The 20,605-nt window shown below is 32.4% G+C and overlaps 1 protein-coding gene across 1 annotated transcript in view; it reads left to right on the plus strand.

The window, feature by feature from the left end:
• The window catches only part of LOC129225535 (PAX3- and PAX7-binding protein 1-like), a 58,536-nt gene that overhangs the window by 26,841 nt on the left and 11,090 nt on the right, over positions 1 to 20,605 (plus strand). Inside the window, exons 9-13 of the mRNA XM_054859973.1 lie at positions 2,975 to 3,098; positions 5,214 to 5,313; positions 6,076 to 6,191; positions 10,852 to 11,051; positions 19,710 to 19,860. Of these exons, the coding sequence (XP_054715948.1) occupies positions 2,975 to 3,098; positions 5,214 to 5,313; positions 6,076 to 6,191; positions 10,852 to 11,051; positions 19,710 to 19,860 (691 nt within the window). The remainder of the gene's footprint in view (positions 1 to 2,974; positions 3,099 to 5,213; positions 5,314 to 6,075; positions 6,192 to 10,851; positions 11,052 to 19,709; positions 19,861 to 20,605) is intronic.

Genomic DNA, 20,605 nt, shown 5'->3' on the forward strand with positions numbered 1-20,605 from the left:
GGTTCCAATTGTTTCTCCTGGATAATAAACGGCGCTCAACTGCTTCTATTATTCCTAAGATTATGTTATAACTATTTTATATATGTTTGACAAATAGAGCCCTTGAGTATTAAAAAAATGTGAATCCTCTGAAGTCTTTTAAACGGGAGCCGGACATTTCGAATGTCATTGCATTATTATCTTTGTTTTGGTATACAACACGACTGTTATGTAGAAACGCGCGAAAAAGAAAGTAACGCGAGCAAGCACAAGTAGTCTTCTATTTGGACCTGGAAGAGATTTGTCTCCTCCCGATGCTTTATTTCTTCCAACATATGAGGACATTATCAGATGTTATCAAATCACTAAGATGCAAATAAAGGGAGAAGGAAGTAAGCAACCATCTTCAGCAAGTGTGGCCGCTGTAGTTGCAAAAAAAGCTATTGATATTTGGGGGCGTGCTTCCCTTCCCCTTGTTTCGATAAGAAGAGTGATTGCCATAATTTTATCTTATTATTCTAAATATAATAGCGCAACAAAAAATGCTAAAAATATAAAGACGCAATTTTTACAATCAAAGCTAGGCAAATTTAAAGCAGAGGCTATGACTTTGTTTGACGTTTGTGCCTGCAAATGCGCAGATTTATATTCGTGTAATTACAGAAAAAAAGCAAAAGTCCCTGATAGAGAAAAACAATTCCTAATTGATCAAAGGACAGTAAGAAAAATGGCTATTGGAAAAGTGGATAAGGTAACAAATAATGCATATTTCGCTCATCCTGAACAGCTACTGTTGACAATGTTGTTTGATTCAAGGAAATACATTCGGGAATTAGCTGTTAGGTGCATTCTGAACTCTAGAAATAGGAAGACGAAGAGCTCGGATGGTTACGATTTTTTAAGCGTCCTAAACTCATTTTGAAGCCATTGATTATGTTGATTTAGTTCATTGGGCAAACTGTGTTGCTACAGAGCCACCTCTCACAATGCATCTAAAAGACCAACAATTGAAAGAAATGTGCAAAGAACAGCCTACAGCTGTTTCGAGAAATTTCCCTGTCACACGGAAGCTGTGAAACGTTGTGTGAAACTAATAACCGAAGCTGCTATATAAGTTCGTAGTGAAACTGCACAAGATGGATACATTCGTGCCAAACTTCAAGCTAGGAAAGAACTTCCATCATTTGATAACAAGGGACAATATTATTCCAAAAAATAATATTCATTATGCATGAGGTATTATAAATCAAATTTGAAGATTTCTTTTTTAAAATTTTATTATCTTTATATGTAATCTAGAAAATGTATGATATTATTGCGTGATAATAATTACTATGATTAATAGTGCTATTTAATTAATTAGTCTATGACTTAATTTTGAAAAAGAATTTTCACAATGGTTTTTAAAAAAATTCAATATTTTTTCATTTTTCTCCAATTTTTTGATGTCCGAAAGGAGCGGTTAAATGCTCATTAAAATCAATGAAACATTTTATGGGCTCGAACTGGCTCATTATATAACATTTTCGGTGCATCCCAGCAAAATATTTGGAATTTAGTTTTTAAAAAAAAAATTCGACAAAAATTCATTTTTCTCATTTTTTTTCGGTTTTTTAGTGTTAAATAGCGCCGGCTAGATATTTTTTAATATCCAAGAAATTTTTTGTGAGCGCTAACTAGCTCATCATGCAACTTTTGCGCGCTATCCAAAAATTGATTTCGAAAAAAAAAATTTTTTCGGCTTATTTCGGCCCACCCTACTCTTATGTGCTAAATACTGACTATTTTGCTTTTATTGTATCCTTTTAAGGATTATTAATTATTTATTACTACTTTTATACTACAAATCCAAAAATCTACATATTATTTTAAATTTTTCACTTTGTCGCCATATTTGATCGTTTGCACAATGGAAGTAGACTTAAACTTCCAGAAACAGAATTGGATGTTTATATCAATGAGTAACATTGAAAATAACATTAAAATGTGCAAAAAGTTGTGAATTTTTGAAAATTAACTAATACTTTCTGGAAAAGAAAATTTGAAATTTTAATGTAAGCGTCCTTTAATATGTGAAAAAAAAAAGATTATTGGCATTGACCTATGATCGGCGGATGTTGATTTTTGTTACTATGCATTACATGGTATGCCAATTGATGCAATAAGTTAACCATATTTATACTAAAATTTAGCTTTGCATTTTGCTCAATATGTTTTGTGTAACCTACTTATAAGAAAATAAAAAGTATTGTAAACCAAAAGTGGATGCTAAAAGGTTGCTGCAGGACTACAGCAAAACGCTATAATATTACGCGTGACATAAAAAAAAACGCTAAAATAAGTTGAAAGTACTCTGTTTTCAACAAATAGTAAACAAATTAAAACAATTTTGAATAAAATGTTTTAAAAAGACTTAAAATTTTGACAGAGAAAACAAAGGAAAAAAAATCCAAGTTTTTTTTTTTTTTTTAAATCTAAGGGGAGAAGTTTCAGTTCTTCTGCATTGCTGCTTTAAACAATTTTAATTATTTTGAAAATATTACTATTTAAACTTAAATTTTTAATGAAGCGAGTAACCTGGAATTTTCTAAAAAACAACCTGGAAAACCTGGAAAAGTCAGGGAATTTTATTTAACCAAAAGTGTATGAACCCTGTAAAAGATTTTTCTATTGGGTATTATCTGCAATCTCAGGAGTTTGGATTTTGAAACAGGAGAAAATTTTATATGGTTTGAGGGTCTATTTATACCAATGTCGAAGTGGTTCATGCAGCTCTTTCACGACATTCTTGTTGAGCTTTTTTGCACTAATGAAGAGGCTCCATTGTAGCCTTGTAATAGCTAAATGCGATAATTTCTTGATAATTTGTGCTTCATTTACATTGGTTTTTCACTTCAGCCATATTTTAAAACAAAGTTTATTTCATCATTTTTTATTTAACATTATTTATGTTTTAAAATATTTCATCATTTATCTTTTTTAACCTCTTTTATAGGTTGCTCACCTGGAACTTCTCGATAGTAAAATGATGGATCTATATAAATCCAGAGCGCAGAAATTTTCTTCACGCCGTCAACAAGATGTGAGAGATCAGAGTGATGAGTTTTCGGCTCTGTCAAGTCAGTTCATATTTTTTGAATACACATTCTTTTAAGTCTCTTTTTTTACTCATTCCTTAAATCCTTACTTAATTAAACATTAATTTATGCAGCTACTTATAATTTCAACACTTCAACCAATTTTCACTAAATTCCTTAAGTCGGTGTGGTCTCAACTGCAAGCAGCCAAGTGCCTCACATATTTATTTTTGTTATTGGCCCTTCCTATTGGAAATATACTTTAATTTAATATTTGTGAAAAAATTGTTTCCCCTTCTTTCTGTTTTATGTTTTGAAGCGATGCCACTTAAGGTGTTTTAAAGTTAAAACCAAAATTACCTTACAAACATTTTTCTCCAATATAATGACCGTTCATGAACTCACAGTGGATATTAATAAACTTGTATCAGGAAAGCAGAGCCAGTCATCACACTTCATTTCTCAGCTGTAAAATGCAGTAATGTTAAGCTACTATATTAAACTTTTTTAACATAAATTTCTATAAAAGACTTTGAATCAAAATGTGGTATGGTTTTCTATCTGGAATGGCTCTGGCCCTCTCATTCCTGTACTGAAGGTTGGTTGACCCTCGAGGAACTAAAAGTAGGCACACACTGCCTTAAGCAATCTACCTTTTGTCTCTCCCAGTGTGTCAATTTACTGAAAATATGGATCTGTCTGTTCCGAAAATGTCTTCACTAATTCTGCAACAAAAAAAAAGAGGAAATGTTTAAAAATGTGTGACATGCACCTTGAGAAGCATATTTTCTGCTTTCTTTATCTAGGTATAAGGTCTGAATTTTATTATTTATAAAATTTATTCGAGTAGCAACACTCAGTTGTTGATAATTGAATAAAAATGTTCGCAAGCATATTGCTGCATAGGATTTTCGAGTTGTTTCTTAAGTATCGCAGAGTTAGTATTTCGCAAGTGTTTATTAGTACTTAAATGTTTTAAAATAAATATCAGTTTCGTATCATTTCAATCTTATCATCACCTTATATGGCGCAGTCGGTAGGGAGGGAAACAGGAGATCTCGTTTTATACGACTGGCCAAAACAAGATCATAAAATCTCTCCAATATTTAAGGGACCGTTTCAAATTGTTCGTCCAGTTAGGGCTGTATGCTATGAGATCAAAAACATCAATTTGCAAAATATTGTTCATGTGCAACATCTTCACACCAACTACTCACGGGATTCTCCACTGAACAAGGAAAACAACAGCTCGGAGGAAGAACTCAAACCGTACCACGATGACCTGCGATGCGATTGTTGCCCACCAGACAGATTTGGACAGCATGTTTCTTTTTTTTGTATTTACGCTTCAATTTTAAATTTAGTTGCAACTAAATTTGATATTGAGCAGGGCCGAATATTAGGTCTGAATTTTATTATTTATAAAATTTGTATTTGAGTGGCAACACTCAGTTGTTGATAATTGAATAAGAATGTTTGCAAGCATATTCTGCATAGGATTTTCGAGTTGTTTCTTAAGTATCGCAAAGTTAGTATTTCGCAAGTGTTTAGTATTAATTATATGTTTTTTCTATAAATATCAGTTTCACATCATTTCAATCTTATCATCACCTTATATAAGCTTAAAGGATGAAGGACATGTTCACCCCTTTACCGTTGATTGTTGTCACGTGAAGACAGTTCCAGTTTATTCAGGAATTTGAATGGATGATACTCTGCTTAAGTTGAGTTTCTCCTTTTCATAAGCTGTAGGAGGTTGAAGTGTTTACTTAATGTTAAATATTTGTTTGCAATATCAGTGCTTACCAATTTCAAGTATTTTCTTAATTAATTTAACATAAGTCTGTTGTAAAAGAAAATACTTCTATTTTAACTGACACAGATTTGCAGAGAACTCCTTGGTGATTGAGGGTTTCAAAAAATGCCTTTTTCAATGCAAAAAGTGAACCTTAGGATGTAAAGTCATCTGATAAAAGATTTAGGCTTTTATCTTTGATAGTTGACTATTTTTGTTTGCCTTGTTAAGCTTTTAAGTTAGTTAACTTGCTTTATCATAATTAGAAATATTAGTTAGCTATAGCTGTGAAATAAAAATGTATGTATTTTTTGACTATTTAAATGCATTTTCTCTGAAGCTAAATTTGAATTTTTTTTCAGGTGAAATTTTAAAGGGGGTTAGTGCAGAATTTTTAAATGAGAAGAATACTTGTTCTGATGAGTTAAAATTGAGGCGTGCAGCTGAAAGAGAAGGAAGACGGTATTTTTTAAATTATATTTTCTTTTTAAAGTATTTCCAGTGGCCACAATGTTTAAAAATTCATATTGAGTTCTGAAAAAAATGTTTATGACCATTTTCATATCTGAAAATAAATTTTAAAGGATTCTCTATTTTGCTAAAAAAAAAAAGATTTTCTAGAGTCTCAGTTTTTTTTGCAGAGTTCCTCAATATCTCTATTGATTTCTTTATTTTGATTGAGTTTGACATTACTTTTTTTTCTTTTTCAGTATAATGTTGGTTTTATAGTGTCTTTTATTAGGGGGGGGGGAGAATTTTGTATTCAACTTTTTGTGAACGCTTCTGAACCTTTTCTGTTTCATCATTAAAAGTTTCTTCGTCATTTTCATAAATGATTGATTTTCAAGAACAATATAATTAATATAGTCAAAGCAATGTTCTGACAAATCAAAATTAGTAAAGTTGTGCTCTCAAATCATCTATAAAATGACCTAAAATAGCAATTCATCAAAAACGTGTAATTATAATATTATTTGATGAATTTTATTTTATGTTATGTATTAGTAAAAAATATTGATAATATTGTTTTTGTATGTGCAAAAACAATAAATAAATAAATTTGATTTTGAAATAGTATTTTGAATAGAAATTAACAGAAGTCAAGGGAGTCTGAAGATGTCTAATTTTCAAGTGAATTTCTTGCCATTAAATCAATTATTAACTTCATCCCTTATGTTTAGCTTTGGGGAAAATGTATATGAATATACAGATAATGTTTTTCAGTATGAGGAGAAGAAAACACAGAGAAAAAATGATGCTCATTGTGAAACATCAAGATGGAATGTCGTCTGATGATGAGGAACCAGATTTGGAAGTTATTAGATTCAAAAAGATACGAGGTGCATAGCTAAACCTTTTACTTTTATTGTTTACTTCCTGATATAAGCTTATCGAAGCTGATGTAAGATCGCTGACAAATCCTATTTTACTTATAGAGGCGTCTCTCGTATAACACAGTACTTCTACACCACGGTTTTGATATTACACGGTAACAAATTTGCGATTATTATATCACAGTTTTGATATTACACGGTACCAAAATTGAATTTAATACTTTATGGTTTTTATATAACACGAAAGTTTTGTTTAAAAAAGATGAATTTCATTTTGTTTAATACATTCTTTTAATGTTTGATACTAAGTCTTAATAAATTTTTACTTAGCTTTTATGAAACTTAGTTTCGATATAACACGGTACACATCCCTTGATTAACATTATTTCTAAGACTAGTATGACACAGTTTTGATGTAATAAGAAATGGATTGGGGGTGGATAGCTTTAAGAGGGCTATTGATCTTCATTGAGGACTAATAAATTGACTAGGACCAGCCTAGCTTGGCCCAGAGCCTGTTGCTGGTCGTCACATTTGTATTTGAAATTGGGTTTCGATACAACACGATACATATCGACATGATTTTTACTATGTACATGATTAATAAGTGTAAAAAATAAGTTAAAAAGTTATTTTTAAAAAAGCCTCGTATAACACGGTTTTGATTAGGGTTTCCAATCTTAATCCCGATCCCGCGGGATCCCACAATATTTTTTGCGGGAATGGTCCCCTGGGATTTCGCTCGCAATCCTGCAGGATCCCCGATCCTGCAAATTTTTCCCCATTCAAGTGTTTTCCAGCTTTTGCCACTCATAAAACGATTATTTTCACAAGCATCATCTTAAGTCTGAATCTTCTTCCTCATATATCTGACAGAAGTGCAAGTAAAACTGTGTCTCATATGAACAACAATGGATTTACCATTTCAGAGCACAATAAAAATAAGAGCATATTTTTCTGAGAATGAATTGTATTCTCATTCGAAGTTTCAATTTTCATACGTTCATCAATTGAGAAAATGCGTATAACTTATAAGCATTTTAAAAACCATCACTAAAGTTTAAGTCCAGTAAATTACCCTTAAAAAATAGTGTATTATGCATTCTAAAACCCGCTTAGTAACCTGAATGCAATGTTGGAGCACTTCTGTAAGCTTTAGTAAATCACTCAAAACCTAAAAGTTACAAAAATGTGCACTCCAAGGAAGAGAGCAATGAAAAATCTGACATTATTTATGTATTCAGCATGACTTTAAAAAGGGTGACAGAAACTTGTATGAAACACAGGATGACACTCATGAGAATGCAGTAAGTTAAGCTTCTCAGGGGTGTGCATAGAAATTCTTGGGCCCGTCAACAAATAAAATTTACGGGACCCCCTTCATATTGTTTACTCCTATAGTTCACCCATCATTTTAAAAATATTGGGCCATCTTCAGCCTCGTGCTTGGGCCAACAGGTGTCCCATCTCCCCCTCCTCCTGTACATGCCCCTGAAGCTGCTCATGTTTTTGAATTCCTCTTTAAAGTGAGAGGTAAAATTAGCTAAGTTATCCAAACACTTTTACTGAGACTGCAATTTGGTGAAATCAAGCAGTATATTCACCCCATGATGTAATGAATCAAATTCACTGATACAGTGAACAACGTTAATGAAGCAACAATGGTATTATCGGTGCAAGTTAAATTAAATCAGACATGTGATTTTTCAGTATTTTTACTGAATTCAGTATTTTTTGAAACGGAGAAATACTATGTGCATCAAAAAAGAAGGACATTGGAAGCTAAATTCAACATGTTCCAGTTAATTTCATGCATCTATTTAAAATAGTCTGCCTTATAAATACAAAACATACATGGGAGAGCTTTCAGATGTAGTACAATATACTAACAATTTTGTGTTTGTTCCCAAAGCCAAGTAATTTCAGTATTTTTCATTCTGTTTTGGGCACATGTCTGTTAAATACAGCAAAACACATATCCAACAGACATCGTTTTTGTCCAAAATTTGCAGTTCTTGAGCAAAAACCCAGAGTAAGAAAAGAAAAATCTATTTCAGAAGGTGATTCATTTAATTCAGATCTTTTTCTAACTGTCCCCAATTTCTTAATTTTAGGCAAACCAATTGTAGTGGAACCACAGCGCATGTTTTCATCAAGTGCATTATTTTTAGAGTAAAAATCCTTTACCATTCCATACGAGCGGCACGCTTTTGCTTACCAAACGATAGTTGCTAATTAGGATTTGACTTTGTAGTGCTTTGCAATTGTTGTACGGAAATCAAGAAGACTACTAATTCAAATAATAAAAGCAGTCCATCCTAAAAACTTTTTCTCTGTAGTAAAAATTTAATTTTTTGAAGAATAAAGTCAATCCCACGGGATCCGGCTGGATTGGCACTTTACAATCCTGAAATCCCACAGGACTGAATTCGACGTCAGATTAGAAACCCTAGTTTTAATACTGCAAGGTACGAATTAACCGTGTTGTACGAGGGACGCATGTACTAATTTTTAAAGTTTTTTAATGGCATCACTTTTATATTTTTTATAAGTGTTTCATTTTCTGGTATTTTTACTATATTTCTGTTTTCCAGAATTAGTGAATGGTTTGTTGTAAAATGTATCAATTATTTTAATGACATTAATTTGTTTTTACTTATTGTTTTGTTAATTAGTATTGTAACAATGTATATATCTTCTCCTGTTTAGGAACACTCTTTATCTGGTTAATTTCTGCTTTTTGTATATCTGTAGAAATTATCCCCTCATCCCTCACTTCACATTTCAATTCATATAAAGAGGTTATTATTAAATGCTTGAAAAACAACTCATTGAAAACTTGTGGTTTCAGGCTCATCAAAATGTCTGCCATTTATTCTATAGCATTAACTAGTAAAGATTTAATGAAGAATATATTTTTTTAAGTGTTTGTGATGGGGAGTTGCGAAAGGTGGGGGGAGCTTTCTGATTTTTAGGTGATTACCTGTTCTTGTCCTTGTGTACGTGAATAATTTTAGAAATCTTTGGCTGTATTGGATGTTTTGTAATTTTACTGAAATTATTGTCTTACAAAGCTGACCTGATGAAATCCTTCAACCATTTACTTTTTGTGAGTCGGAAAGTAAAGTTCAAAATAAATTTTAAAGAAAAGAATTATTTTTGTTTCATTTTTTCAAAATAATAGTAAAGCTAGTTCTTCATTAATAGTCACCTGAAAATATAAATTTTTGCATTTAAAATAGAGTAGAATAAGAATAGAGTTTTATTAATTGTACTTAATCTATAATTTTTGTAGTAGGAAATCTCCAAACTAAAAAATATTAGAAGTGCTTAAAAAATTGATATCTGTGTAAAAAAAAAAAAAAAAAAATTAAACTGTGGGGGAAAACACAAAAATATAATGGAATTTATTGACAGGTCAGTGCCAACAAAATCAATAGATTTTGTTCACGGTCACTATAATGACAGACATATGCTCTTAATAGGTTGTGTCCAAGTACTTAGAAGCAGCGTAAAGTTCAGTGGCCTATATTTACCTTTCAATGTATATATTTCTTTGCAGGACATATATTTTCATTCTTGAACTCTAAAATTGCTTCTCCTGAAAACAGGGCTTAATTTACATGGAAGCTCACAAGAGTTCAGCTCTTGTGCTTCTTTTCTATGTTATGTGAAATTTTAAATATAGTAAATCAAATCCATTTTAAGTATAGTAAACCAAATCCAGTCCTGTTAAAAGTTTCAAAGACTGTAGGACTCCGCACCATTTTCATTAGAAATTAAACCCTGCTTGAAAACTACATATGAGGCAGTGAGAAGCAAAGGATGTAAGTGTGAAAATTAAAATTTTGGAAATAACTAGTACAAATAGTAGGAGAACCTCTCCTCTATTTTCAGGCAAGAGATAAAACTAGTAGCCCTGGTAAGTGCTGCTGTACAGCATGGATTAGAAACACTTTTTAATGAAAGCCTACCTTGGGTCTGAACTTTAAACGCGTTTTACTCAAAAGTTAAGAAAGTCCACTTACATCCCTTTGCTTCTCAGTGTCTCATGTGATGTTTTTCCCTTTGAAAACCGAGCATGGGTTCAATGAAGAAGTAAAGTTATGATTTAGGCATTCAGTTCCTGAATCGGGGGGGGGGGAGAAAAAGCATATTATTCTTTTTTTTTCCTGGGGAAGGGGCATATGTTTAAGTTTTAACTAATCCATTACACTTTTCAATATGGGAGAATTTGGAATGATTTGACCAGTCTTGCGCTCCAGTGGTTATGTGCTAAATTAGGGCTTCACTACATGCAATATACCAGACGGCCCGGTTATCATATCCTGAGACTGCAGTTTCGTTATTTTTGTTGGCATTCTCAGCTTCAATGAGATGACATCTGCCTCCAGCTCGGTTATTCACTATTCCTGACTGAGGAGTTCTAAGAAGAACAAAACTGCAGTCTCAGGATGTGATAACCGAGCTGTCTGATATATTGTATTTTGTGAAGTCTTAGCCCTGGCTTGGGGGGAGGGGGTGGGAAGTAACTTACTGTTTGGGCTTCCTTGTTCATGTATTGCATTATATAGTACTTTCTTGCATTATATAACTGTTCATGCATTGTATGACACACATATTTACACATATTTTGATGAGATATTTTCAATTTTTTCCCACAAAGAAACAATTTTAGATGAAGCTAACACTATTTTTGAAGACGTTGTTGAAGAATTTGGCACTTTGGAAGGTGTGATGTCGAACTTTGAGAAATGGAAAGCTGAGCATCATGAATCATATAGTGAAGCTTTTGTGCCTCTCTGTTTACCAAAAATTTTTGGTACATTTGTGAGACTGGCTCTTTTAGATTGGAACCCTCTTGAAGTATATATTTTGTATTTGTGCGTTGCAAATTTTCCTATTCAATGCATCATCTTGATTTTGTAACACCAGTAATGTTTTCCCTCCACTAATCATATTACTTTATGTTGCAAAAATTCTAATACTGCTTCAAAGAACTTAAAATACAAATTTCCATTCTTTTAAATTCAAGTACTTTAAAATTAACTTGCTATTCAAAAAAGGGGGGGGGGGCAAACACAATATTAATAATTAAGTGTAATAAAATGTGTGGGCATAAAATGTTTCTTGTTATGTGCGAATATGACTGTGAATTTTATTTTGCATTTATGTTTATCTTCATTTTGTTGCATCAGTATAGTTACAATTAATAGTTTGATGAGCAATTTGTTACTGTTTTACATATAAGTGTTACAGTAATATGAAATACTTCTTGTATATTGTCATGTTTAGGGTAAAATATGGAAATGAAAATTGTGTGTGTGTTCTTAATGTCAAACTTTTTTTTTGCTTAATTCACCATTCTGCTGTGTCCCAGCCCCTCCTTTTATTTTTCTTTACTTGCATTTCCCTCTAATAACTTTGACTTATTCTTGAATGTATTGCCATTCTTTGATAGCACAAAATCATACCCAGGCGTAATAGTAATTTATTGCTTAGTATTGAATTAATGATCACTTTAATTATATTTGTCAATTAACTGCTGCATGATGTAACAGTTATGTAAATGTGTTGTAAATACAAAGGAATAAGTCATATTTTAGGCGGAAAGTGATCATAAATATTTGAATCTCACCCTTTTAGACCGGGATCTGAAGGGGGTTGAGCATGCATGGAAAGGCTGACGCAATATTATTTCTGATTATTGTTACAGGCACGATGATGATTATGAAACCACATGTCGTCGCCCCCTTTAGTGGTCGACAACCCCGGGGGAGGGGGGAAAGCAGTAAGGGAGCCGTTTTCTAAAAAACTCATAACTTGCGAACTATTTGAGATAAAACATTGAAAAAAGTGTCAATCGACGCAACAAAACAAGGGCTTCATAAAAGCTAAATATGATTATGGACCTATCTTTGTTGGTTTCTGAGAAAAATTCCATTTTTCGCAAACAAGCAAAATTTTTGAATAAAATGCGCAAAACAAACTTTTTTTGACCAAAATAAATTCCAAATCAAAATTGTTTGATTTTTTTTTCAAATAAAGTCCAAAATATCATTATTCAGTTTGTTAAAATCATTTAAGTACTGTTATCGGATTGAAAAACAAAATGACAGTAGCAAGCTCGAACACGATTTGCATTATAGTTCAGGATCTGAAGGGGTATTTTGAGCATGCATGGAAGACCTGACGCAAATTTATTTCTGATTAATGTCACAGGCACTATAGTGATTATAAAACCACATGTCTTCGCCCCCCTGGATGGTCGACAACCCCAGGGGAGGGGGAAAGCAGTGAGTGGGGGAGCCGTTTGCTAAAACACCCATAACTCGCGAACTATTTGAAATAAAACACTGAAAAAAGTGGCAATCGACGCAACAAAACAAGGGCTTCATAAAAACTAAATATGACTATGATCATATCTTTGTTATTTTCTGAGTAAAATTCTATTTTTTGCAAACAAACAAAAAATTTGAATAAAATACGCATTTTTTTTTTTCAAACTATCAAAATTATTTAACTGTTTAAGGAACCAATAAAATCTGAAATATCACTATCCAGTTAGTTTAAAATTACTTGAATATTATCAAAGCGTTGAAAAGTGAAATAAAAGCAAGCTCAAAAAGCATTTGAGGTAATTCACAAAAGGAAAAAAAAAAACAAGTTTGCGGAATGTACCTTGAAGACTCGACGTAAACCAAAGTAAATTTTGTGGCTCTCCTGTTTTGGCGGTTTTATTTCGTAATATTATCAAAACAATGTCCCAGTTAAGTAATTACTTAACCTTTAACGCATTATAACTGCTTAGTATGGGTCACAATGGCACTTTTTTAAAAATTAAAACATTCAAGTTTGCAAGTACGAAGTAATTACGGAAAGGATAAATGATCAGGATAACCCTTTTGCAGGTTTTATACCTGAGTTATGAAACATAGTGAGCGAGGCTATTGCCACATAAGCATCATCAAAATTTCAGTGGAACGTTAAAAAAAATGTGAATAGTCTCTTATCCAGAGAAGTCCTGCAATGGCAATGTCTACAATAGCGACTGCAAAACAGCAAAAGAAAACTAAAGAAAAACATTTAACCTGGGAAACGTTAGCTCAAAAGTGATGTTAGTACATCTAAAAATCACTCCCATACAATAAGCCCAATGGTAGGTTAGGTTCATCAAAATGGTTCACTGAAGCAAAGCGCTAGGTCCGATTTCGTGAATGTAATTGAAAATGATACTTCTTGCAGCAAAACTCTGGAAGAAGCACCCTATTTTAAGAACAAAGTTCAAGTTATCGATGGAATGACTCTGGTCCATAATGTCCCAAACACTACTTTCAAATGTAGCAAAGATTTTTGCAGGTCTCCAAATAAAAAAATAATAAAATTTTCTCTCCAATAGTCAAACTACAAGAGTGGGACCTTAAACACGATCGGTACATCTCACTGTCGTTTTCATAACTTGAAAACCAGAAGTTCCGGAAAGTACATTACACACACACACAATAATTTCTTGTCATTTCCATCAGAAATAAATATAATATCAGCTCTTTACCATGCTTCTGGAATTCTTTCCAACATGTGCTAAGAAGTATTGCTCAACTCTACTATTGAATCAATTCCCCTGTACCTTAGCAGTGCCTTTAGATGTAACCAAGTTTGGGCTTCACTTGAATGAAAATAAAACAATAAAGCCGCCCGCACCTTATGATGCAAGTCAATGTTACCTGATAGTTTAATTCCACCCCTGCGCAGGCAAGAACTGTAAATAATCTTGTAATTTTTTTTTATTAATAATTCATCTTGCTGTAAATACTGTGCTTTTAAGACTAAAGCAAAAGCCCATAAACTACAAAATACAAAGAGAACGATTCAATAGAACAATTATAAGTCAACAAAAAAGAGTATGATCCAGCTTTCAGAATTTCTGATATATTAATGATTTTTATGTATGCATATTGATGTTTCTACAATTATTTTTTAATGCGCATTATTTTACTAATTTTATTTAATTAGTTTTTTTTAGAACTCTAGTGTATAATTTTATATTTATATTCTTTTTCATAAAAGCTCAAGCTTCTCATTTTTTACATTTATTTAGTACATATTATTTCTTGTATCATTGTTCTTTGTTGAGTAAATTATAAAAAGCAATATCCGCAAAACAATACCCGCAATATTCTTTTGTGGTAAATTGAAAACATAAATTAATAGATATAAATTAAAATTATATTTGAATTAAAACTACTCTGGGCCTGGTTCCTTAGTTCCTCTCAAATTTAAAGCAGTATATAACAAAATTAAAGCCATAGTTGAATACTTTGCAATTAGAATAAGTTTGTAAACTGAAGAATGAATAGTTCGTCATAAGGATAAGGCTTTTTTTTCCTCCTTAGCATACTACCGTTTTATTCAATGCACTATCTTAGGCAAGTGCTTGCATTTTCTATTTCGCTTTTTAACGCTCACGTTTGGTAATAATTAAGTAGTTTTAAACAAACTGAATAATGAAGTTTCAGGTTTTATTGATTCCCTAAACGGTTAAATAATTTTAAAAAAGAACTTATCTTTAAAAAAAAAGCTTTTTCGTATTCTATTCAAAATTTTTGCATGGCTGCTAAAAAAGGAATTTTTAATTAAAAACCAACAAAGATAGGACGATAAACATGTTTTAAGTTTTTCAAGCCCTTGTTCTGTTGCATCTTTTGCCACTTTTTCCCGTGTTTTATTTCAAATAGTTCGCGAATTATGAGTGTTTTAGCAAACGGCTCCCCCCCCCACTGCTTTCCCCCCTCCCCGGGGTTGTCGACCATCCAGGGGGGGCGAAAGACATGTGGTTTCATAATCAATATAGTGCCTGTGACATTAATCAGAAATAATTTTGCGTCAGGCAGGGGTCTGCCCAGAGGATATTTGGGTCCGTTAACGGACCCTTCACAAAAATCCGATCAACCAAAACGGACCTTTCACAAAATCCCGATCAAACAAATCGGACCCTTCACAAAATTCTGATGAACAAGATCGGATCTGTCACAAATTGATTATTGAAAGAGCAAATCTGAAAGCAAAATAACGCATATTTCTGTGTATAAACGATAATTTTTGGAACCTTTTTTTAAGTCAAATTAGAGGGATCAGCTTATACGAAATCGGCTAATTTTGAAGAAAAAAAAATATCGGCACTCTTGCAAATGCTCCTGCAAGCGATAAATAATTGCTACTGCCAGATAAATATAATGGTTGTTTGTTTTATCACAGCTAATTAGTAGCGGTGTTGTTGTAAACTTTTCTGAAAAGGCATTGGTAAGCACTTTTCTCCGCTCATGATTTAATAAACAATAATAATATATATCTGCGAAATGAACTTAGAACTGCAAAGGGATAGTAAGGGTGAGGAAAAAGGGCGTCTGGCGTTGAACCTTTTATAATGACTTGATTAGAAAATATTCTCTATTCTCGTCATTTTGTCGGGCTTGTCAATATTTGCGTTTTTTACGGTGCAGTGCAATGTTTAATTGTTATTTTGGGAGAAAATTATATGGGTTTTGATTTTTCAATGCTAACAAGGATGATTAACTTTAAATAAACTCTTTTAATTATCGTTTTTTTTTTTCTTTAGATGTCTACATGTCCGATATGAGAATCATATTTTGTTCTTTTTTCAAGCTAACTTCGCTTTATTAGGATTCAAATAAATGAAAAGTCTCTTTATTTCTGTTAGAACTCTCATTTCAAGTTTTTTAAAGCAAAATTCCATTTTCTGTTCTATCAAAAATTAAAATGCTGAATAGATGGTTTATTTTATTTTTTTATATATATATTTTTTTTTTTTTGGGGGGGGGGGGGGTCAACTGTGTTCACAGATATTAATGATATGTTATCATAGGACTCTAAAATTTTAAAATAATTTTATCAAAAATATTTCTTTTACAAGCCGTTTTTATACTTTTGATGCCTTCACTTTGAGAATTGCGATCTCTTTGCATCCGCTATGAGAATCCGATTTTTCGAATTTTTGATGATTATTACGCTTTGTTAAGAGGTAAACAATTGAAATATCTTTTTATTTTTGTTAAAATCACGGAATTTATAAGTTTTGAACGAAATTCTGTGCTTTTTAAGAGTGTCTTGGGTCAAAAAGTTGAATGCTGAACCCTATTCTGAAATTTGTTTTATTTATTTATATTTTTGTTACAATTATTTTAAATACTGTACAGAAATATATCTAGTATAATTTAACATAATGCAGAATGGTAGATAAATATTGATACTTGAAAGAGCGATACCCCCCCCCCCCCCCCCGCCAAATATCAGGAAAAAAATCCAGAATGATTTTCTCGTCATAGAAAAGGAAAACACTCAACTTTAAGTTCAATTGATACAGTTTGTGCCATCTCTAAATTCTAAAATTTTGTTTTAACAAAAAAAAAAAACAATTTTTTTTGGAAATTTTTTGATTTTTTACAAAATTAATTCATTTTTCACAAAATTATTTGATTTTTCACAAAAAACGGACCCTGTGAAAAATCCTGGACAGACCCCTGCGTCAGGTCTTCCATGCATGCTCAAAATACCCCTTCAGATCCTGAACTATAATGCAAATCGTGTTCGAGCTTGCTACTGTCATTTTGTTTTTCAACGTGTAAACAGTATTTAAATGATTTTAACAAACTGAATAATGATATTTTGGACTTTATTTGAAAAAAAATCAAACAATTTTGATTTGGAATTTATTTTGGTCAAAAAAAGTTTGTTTTGCGCATTTTATTCGAAAATTTTGCTTGTTTGCGAAAAATGGAATTTTACTCAGAAACCAACAAAGATAGGTCCATAATCATATTTAGCTTTTATGAAGCCCTTGTTTTGTTGCGTCTATTGCCACTTTTTTCAATGTTTTATCTCAAATAGTTCGCGAGTTATGAGTGTTTTAGAAAACGGCTCCCCAACTGCTTTCCCCCCTCTCTCGGGGTTGTCGACCACCCAGGGGGGCGACGACATGTGGTTTCATAATGATCATCGTGCCTGTAACAATAATCAGAAATAATATTGCGTCAGCCTTTCCATGCATGCTCAACCCCCTTCAGATCCTGGACTATTTAAAGAGTAGGTAGTACGTATAAGAAGCAGCCTGGTAACTCTCTACAAAGTAGGAAAAAAATGTTATACATTATAGTTTTGACAATAAGTTAAAGATATTCCAATTGATGACTTAATATCTTGTCAACAAGTACAGTAAGATCTAGCAAATCAAGTAATCAATAGATCAAATTTCTTCTGATTGTCTTTACTTTTCCACTCCCTGAAAAAAAAAAAAAAAAAATTGAATTGTTTTCTATCATGTTAAAATGTAGCTTCTAATTTCCTTCTGCCTTTACCTATCATTCAATCTGCAGTCTTGCAAGATACATTCAGAATATCCATTTCGTTTATCTATTCCCCTATCCTACTCATTTTTAATTTCGACATTTTCCAAAGAAAATGTTAAACTAAAGATTGAAAAGCCACCAAATTAAAATAAAATAGTAACTAAGATACAATAGTCACTGATGAAAAATTCAGTTTCTTAAGTGAAAAATTCATTTAGAAACTGTTGCGTTAAAAATGTCCAAATTGACTGAAAACTTAACACATAATTTGTTAAATATAGGACATTGCTAAAAACAAATAAATAATGCTATCTTGGCTTGAGCAACAAAGGCACCAACTGCTACCATGTCCAAAAAATCACACCTACTAGTACAAATGAAACTAGTATGTTGTGGCCATCACGAAACTTTCTTCTATATTTTTCTTTTTTTTTTCTGATCCCTCCCCATGCTTGACGAGGAAGCAATATTCCCAACAAAAACAAAATTACACATGCAAAAACTTGACGACCATCCCAATGTCTGAATTATTGCAAAAGCAAAGCAAAGAGCGAAAATTGAAAGTTATTTTAAAAGCCTTGCTTGAATTAATTACAAATATTTTATTTGTTAACAAACATAAGATGGCAACAGTTAAAAATTTTAAATCATTGAGATAATATTTCCTATCATTTCCATACAATTAAAATCACGAGAAATACGCAGACGACAATCTATTACGATTTATCTTTCTTATTGTTGCATTAATAAAAATATTTTTATTCGCAAAAAAAAAAAAAAAAAAAATCAACACCTCTTGGAGCGATTGGCGTCAAAATTGAACCAAAGCCTGTTTACAAATGGATTCACATATATTCCAAATTTCAACCAGAACGTAGCATTACTTCTTGAGATAGGGCACTCAAAATGGAAAAAAAGAACGGGTGATTGCGCTACCCCCCTTTTTAGCTGTTGACACAAAAATAAAATCAGTTCTTATACCCACTAAGGGCTACTTGCCGATAAATTTTTCTTTCATTCCGTTCATTATTTCTTGAGATACAGCAGTCACAATTGACGACAAAAAACGTTCTATAGCTCAACCCCCGTTTGAGTTATTGACACCAAAATTGAATCAGCACCTGTTCCTGTTAATACCAACATATGGACCAAATGTTGTTTGATTCCGCCAGTTACTTCCTGAGGAATAGCAAGCACGCGTAACTCGAAAAACGTCCCATTGCTCCACCCCCCTTGGAGGGATTCGCGCCAAAAACCAATGGGCACAAGTTCACATAGCGGCACATATGTGTACCGAATTTCGTTCGATTTCATGCGGTAGTTTTTGCTGTAGAGTGGCCACAAAAAACTGGTCACACACAGACGTGACACACACACATACACACATACATACACACACACAGACAGACAGACATTTTCCAAAAATAGTCGAAATGGACTCAGCACACCTCAAAACGTTCGAATTCGTCAAAATTCGAAAATTTGCACGAATCCAATACTTTCTTCTATATATTAGATATAGAAGAAAGTAAAAAGAGAATATATGCAAGATATAATAAATCATTTATATCTTAGCTTAGCTATGTATTTCCTCAGCCAATGAACATTTGTAACCCAATTACATCATAACAAGACATACATTCATATGAACATCATCCTTCATATTGGCAAATGCTGAAACCTACACTGGCTGATGACATGATGCAATTTACAGGAATTACATTGAAATAGGAGGTTCTTTAATGAGATAATGGGGGAGGGGGGATTTTTTATGTTTCGAACCAGTGACCTCCACATGCTGATTTTTTTTTCCTATATCGACACTTCAGTGAACATTAGTTAATGGGTTAAAGCTTAATCCCCTCAAAAAAAAAAAAAAAAAAAAACGTTCTTTTCAGAACATTTTCAAAATATTCTATCAAATATTTTTACATTTTTGTCTTGCTCCTAAAGTTTTGTGTCTCTGAAAATGTTTGGCAGTTTATAAAAACACGATTGGTTGTCTAAGCATTTTACTAATATTTTACTACATTTTCAGCCTTAACATTAAAATTTTAGAAACTTTTTTGCATGTAGTTTTAACTTTATTCTTTAATAAAATATTTTCTGTGTTAAGTAACTAAAATATCAATAATAATGTTTTTACTTTTGTTTTGCATAGGAGGAAAGGAATTTTGAAAAGACTACTTGGTATCGTCAACTTGTGTTTTATGGGTATTTTAATAGAAGTGACAGAGAGGATAATTCAGTAGACTCAGATGCTAACTTACTTCCGGGAATTATGGAGAAAATTGTGATCCCGAAAGTAACTGGTAAGTTTAGTTTTTTTTAATTTTATTTATAGTTTTGTCTCTTATGGATAATTTCTAAAATCATACAGGGTCCAGCATATTTGCCTCCAATGTTAAGGGGGAAGGCGGGGGAGCTGTGTGAGTTGTGACTGGGATACGGTGTTGGAAATGTTATCAACAGATGGCAGTTTATGTGCAGCAGTAGTAATAGTATGGCATGCTAAACATTGTCATGGGGTTGTTATGGAGGAGAATGTTGGAAACCGTGGTTTTTTGATTGCTACTCAGCAAAATTTTTGCATTTGGTTTCAACTTGGCTGACATGGTTCTGTTCGCCCGGAAGAAAATCTATTCACACTGTGAAAATCAGTCCAAAATGTTTTGAATTTCCTGTCAGAAAATTGTTAAAAAAAAGAAACATTCGATGACTCCGTCTCTCCGCCAAAACTGTGTGTCGGTGCCAAAACTGAGCCAGCATATTTTTCTTAGAGTGTTACCCATGGACTTTTTTTTATATTTGATTCCATTCATTATTTCTTGAGGTATGTTAGTCACTCATACCAAGAAAATGTTCGAATGTTCTACCCTCCAAATGGAATTTGCGACAAAAACCAAGCATTCCTAAATTACAGACGGATTACTAATTTCGTTCAAATTCATGCGACAGGTTTTGAGGTAGAGTAGAAACAAAAAAATCGGTGACGCATGCACCCACACACACATTTTCCTTTAAAAAAAAAACAGTCAAAAATTATTTAGCGCAGGT

Source organism: Uloborus diversus, chromosome 7 (assembly GCF_026930045.1).
Source record: "Uloborus diversus isolate 005 chromosome 7, Udiv.v.3.1, whole genome shotgun sequence".
Classification (NCBI taxonomy): domain Eukaryota; kingdom Metazoa; phylum Arthropoda; class Arachnida; order Araneae; family Uloboridae; genus Uloborus; species Uloborus diversus.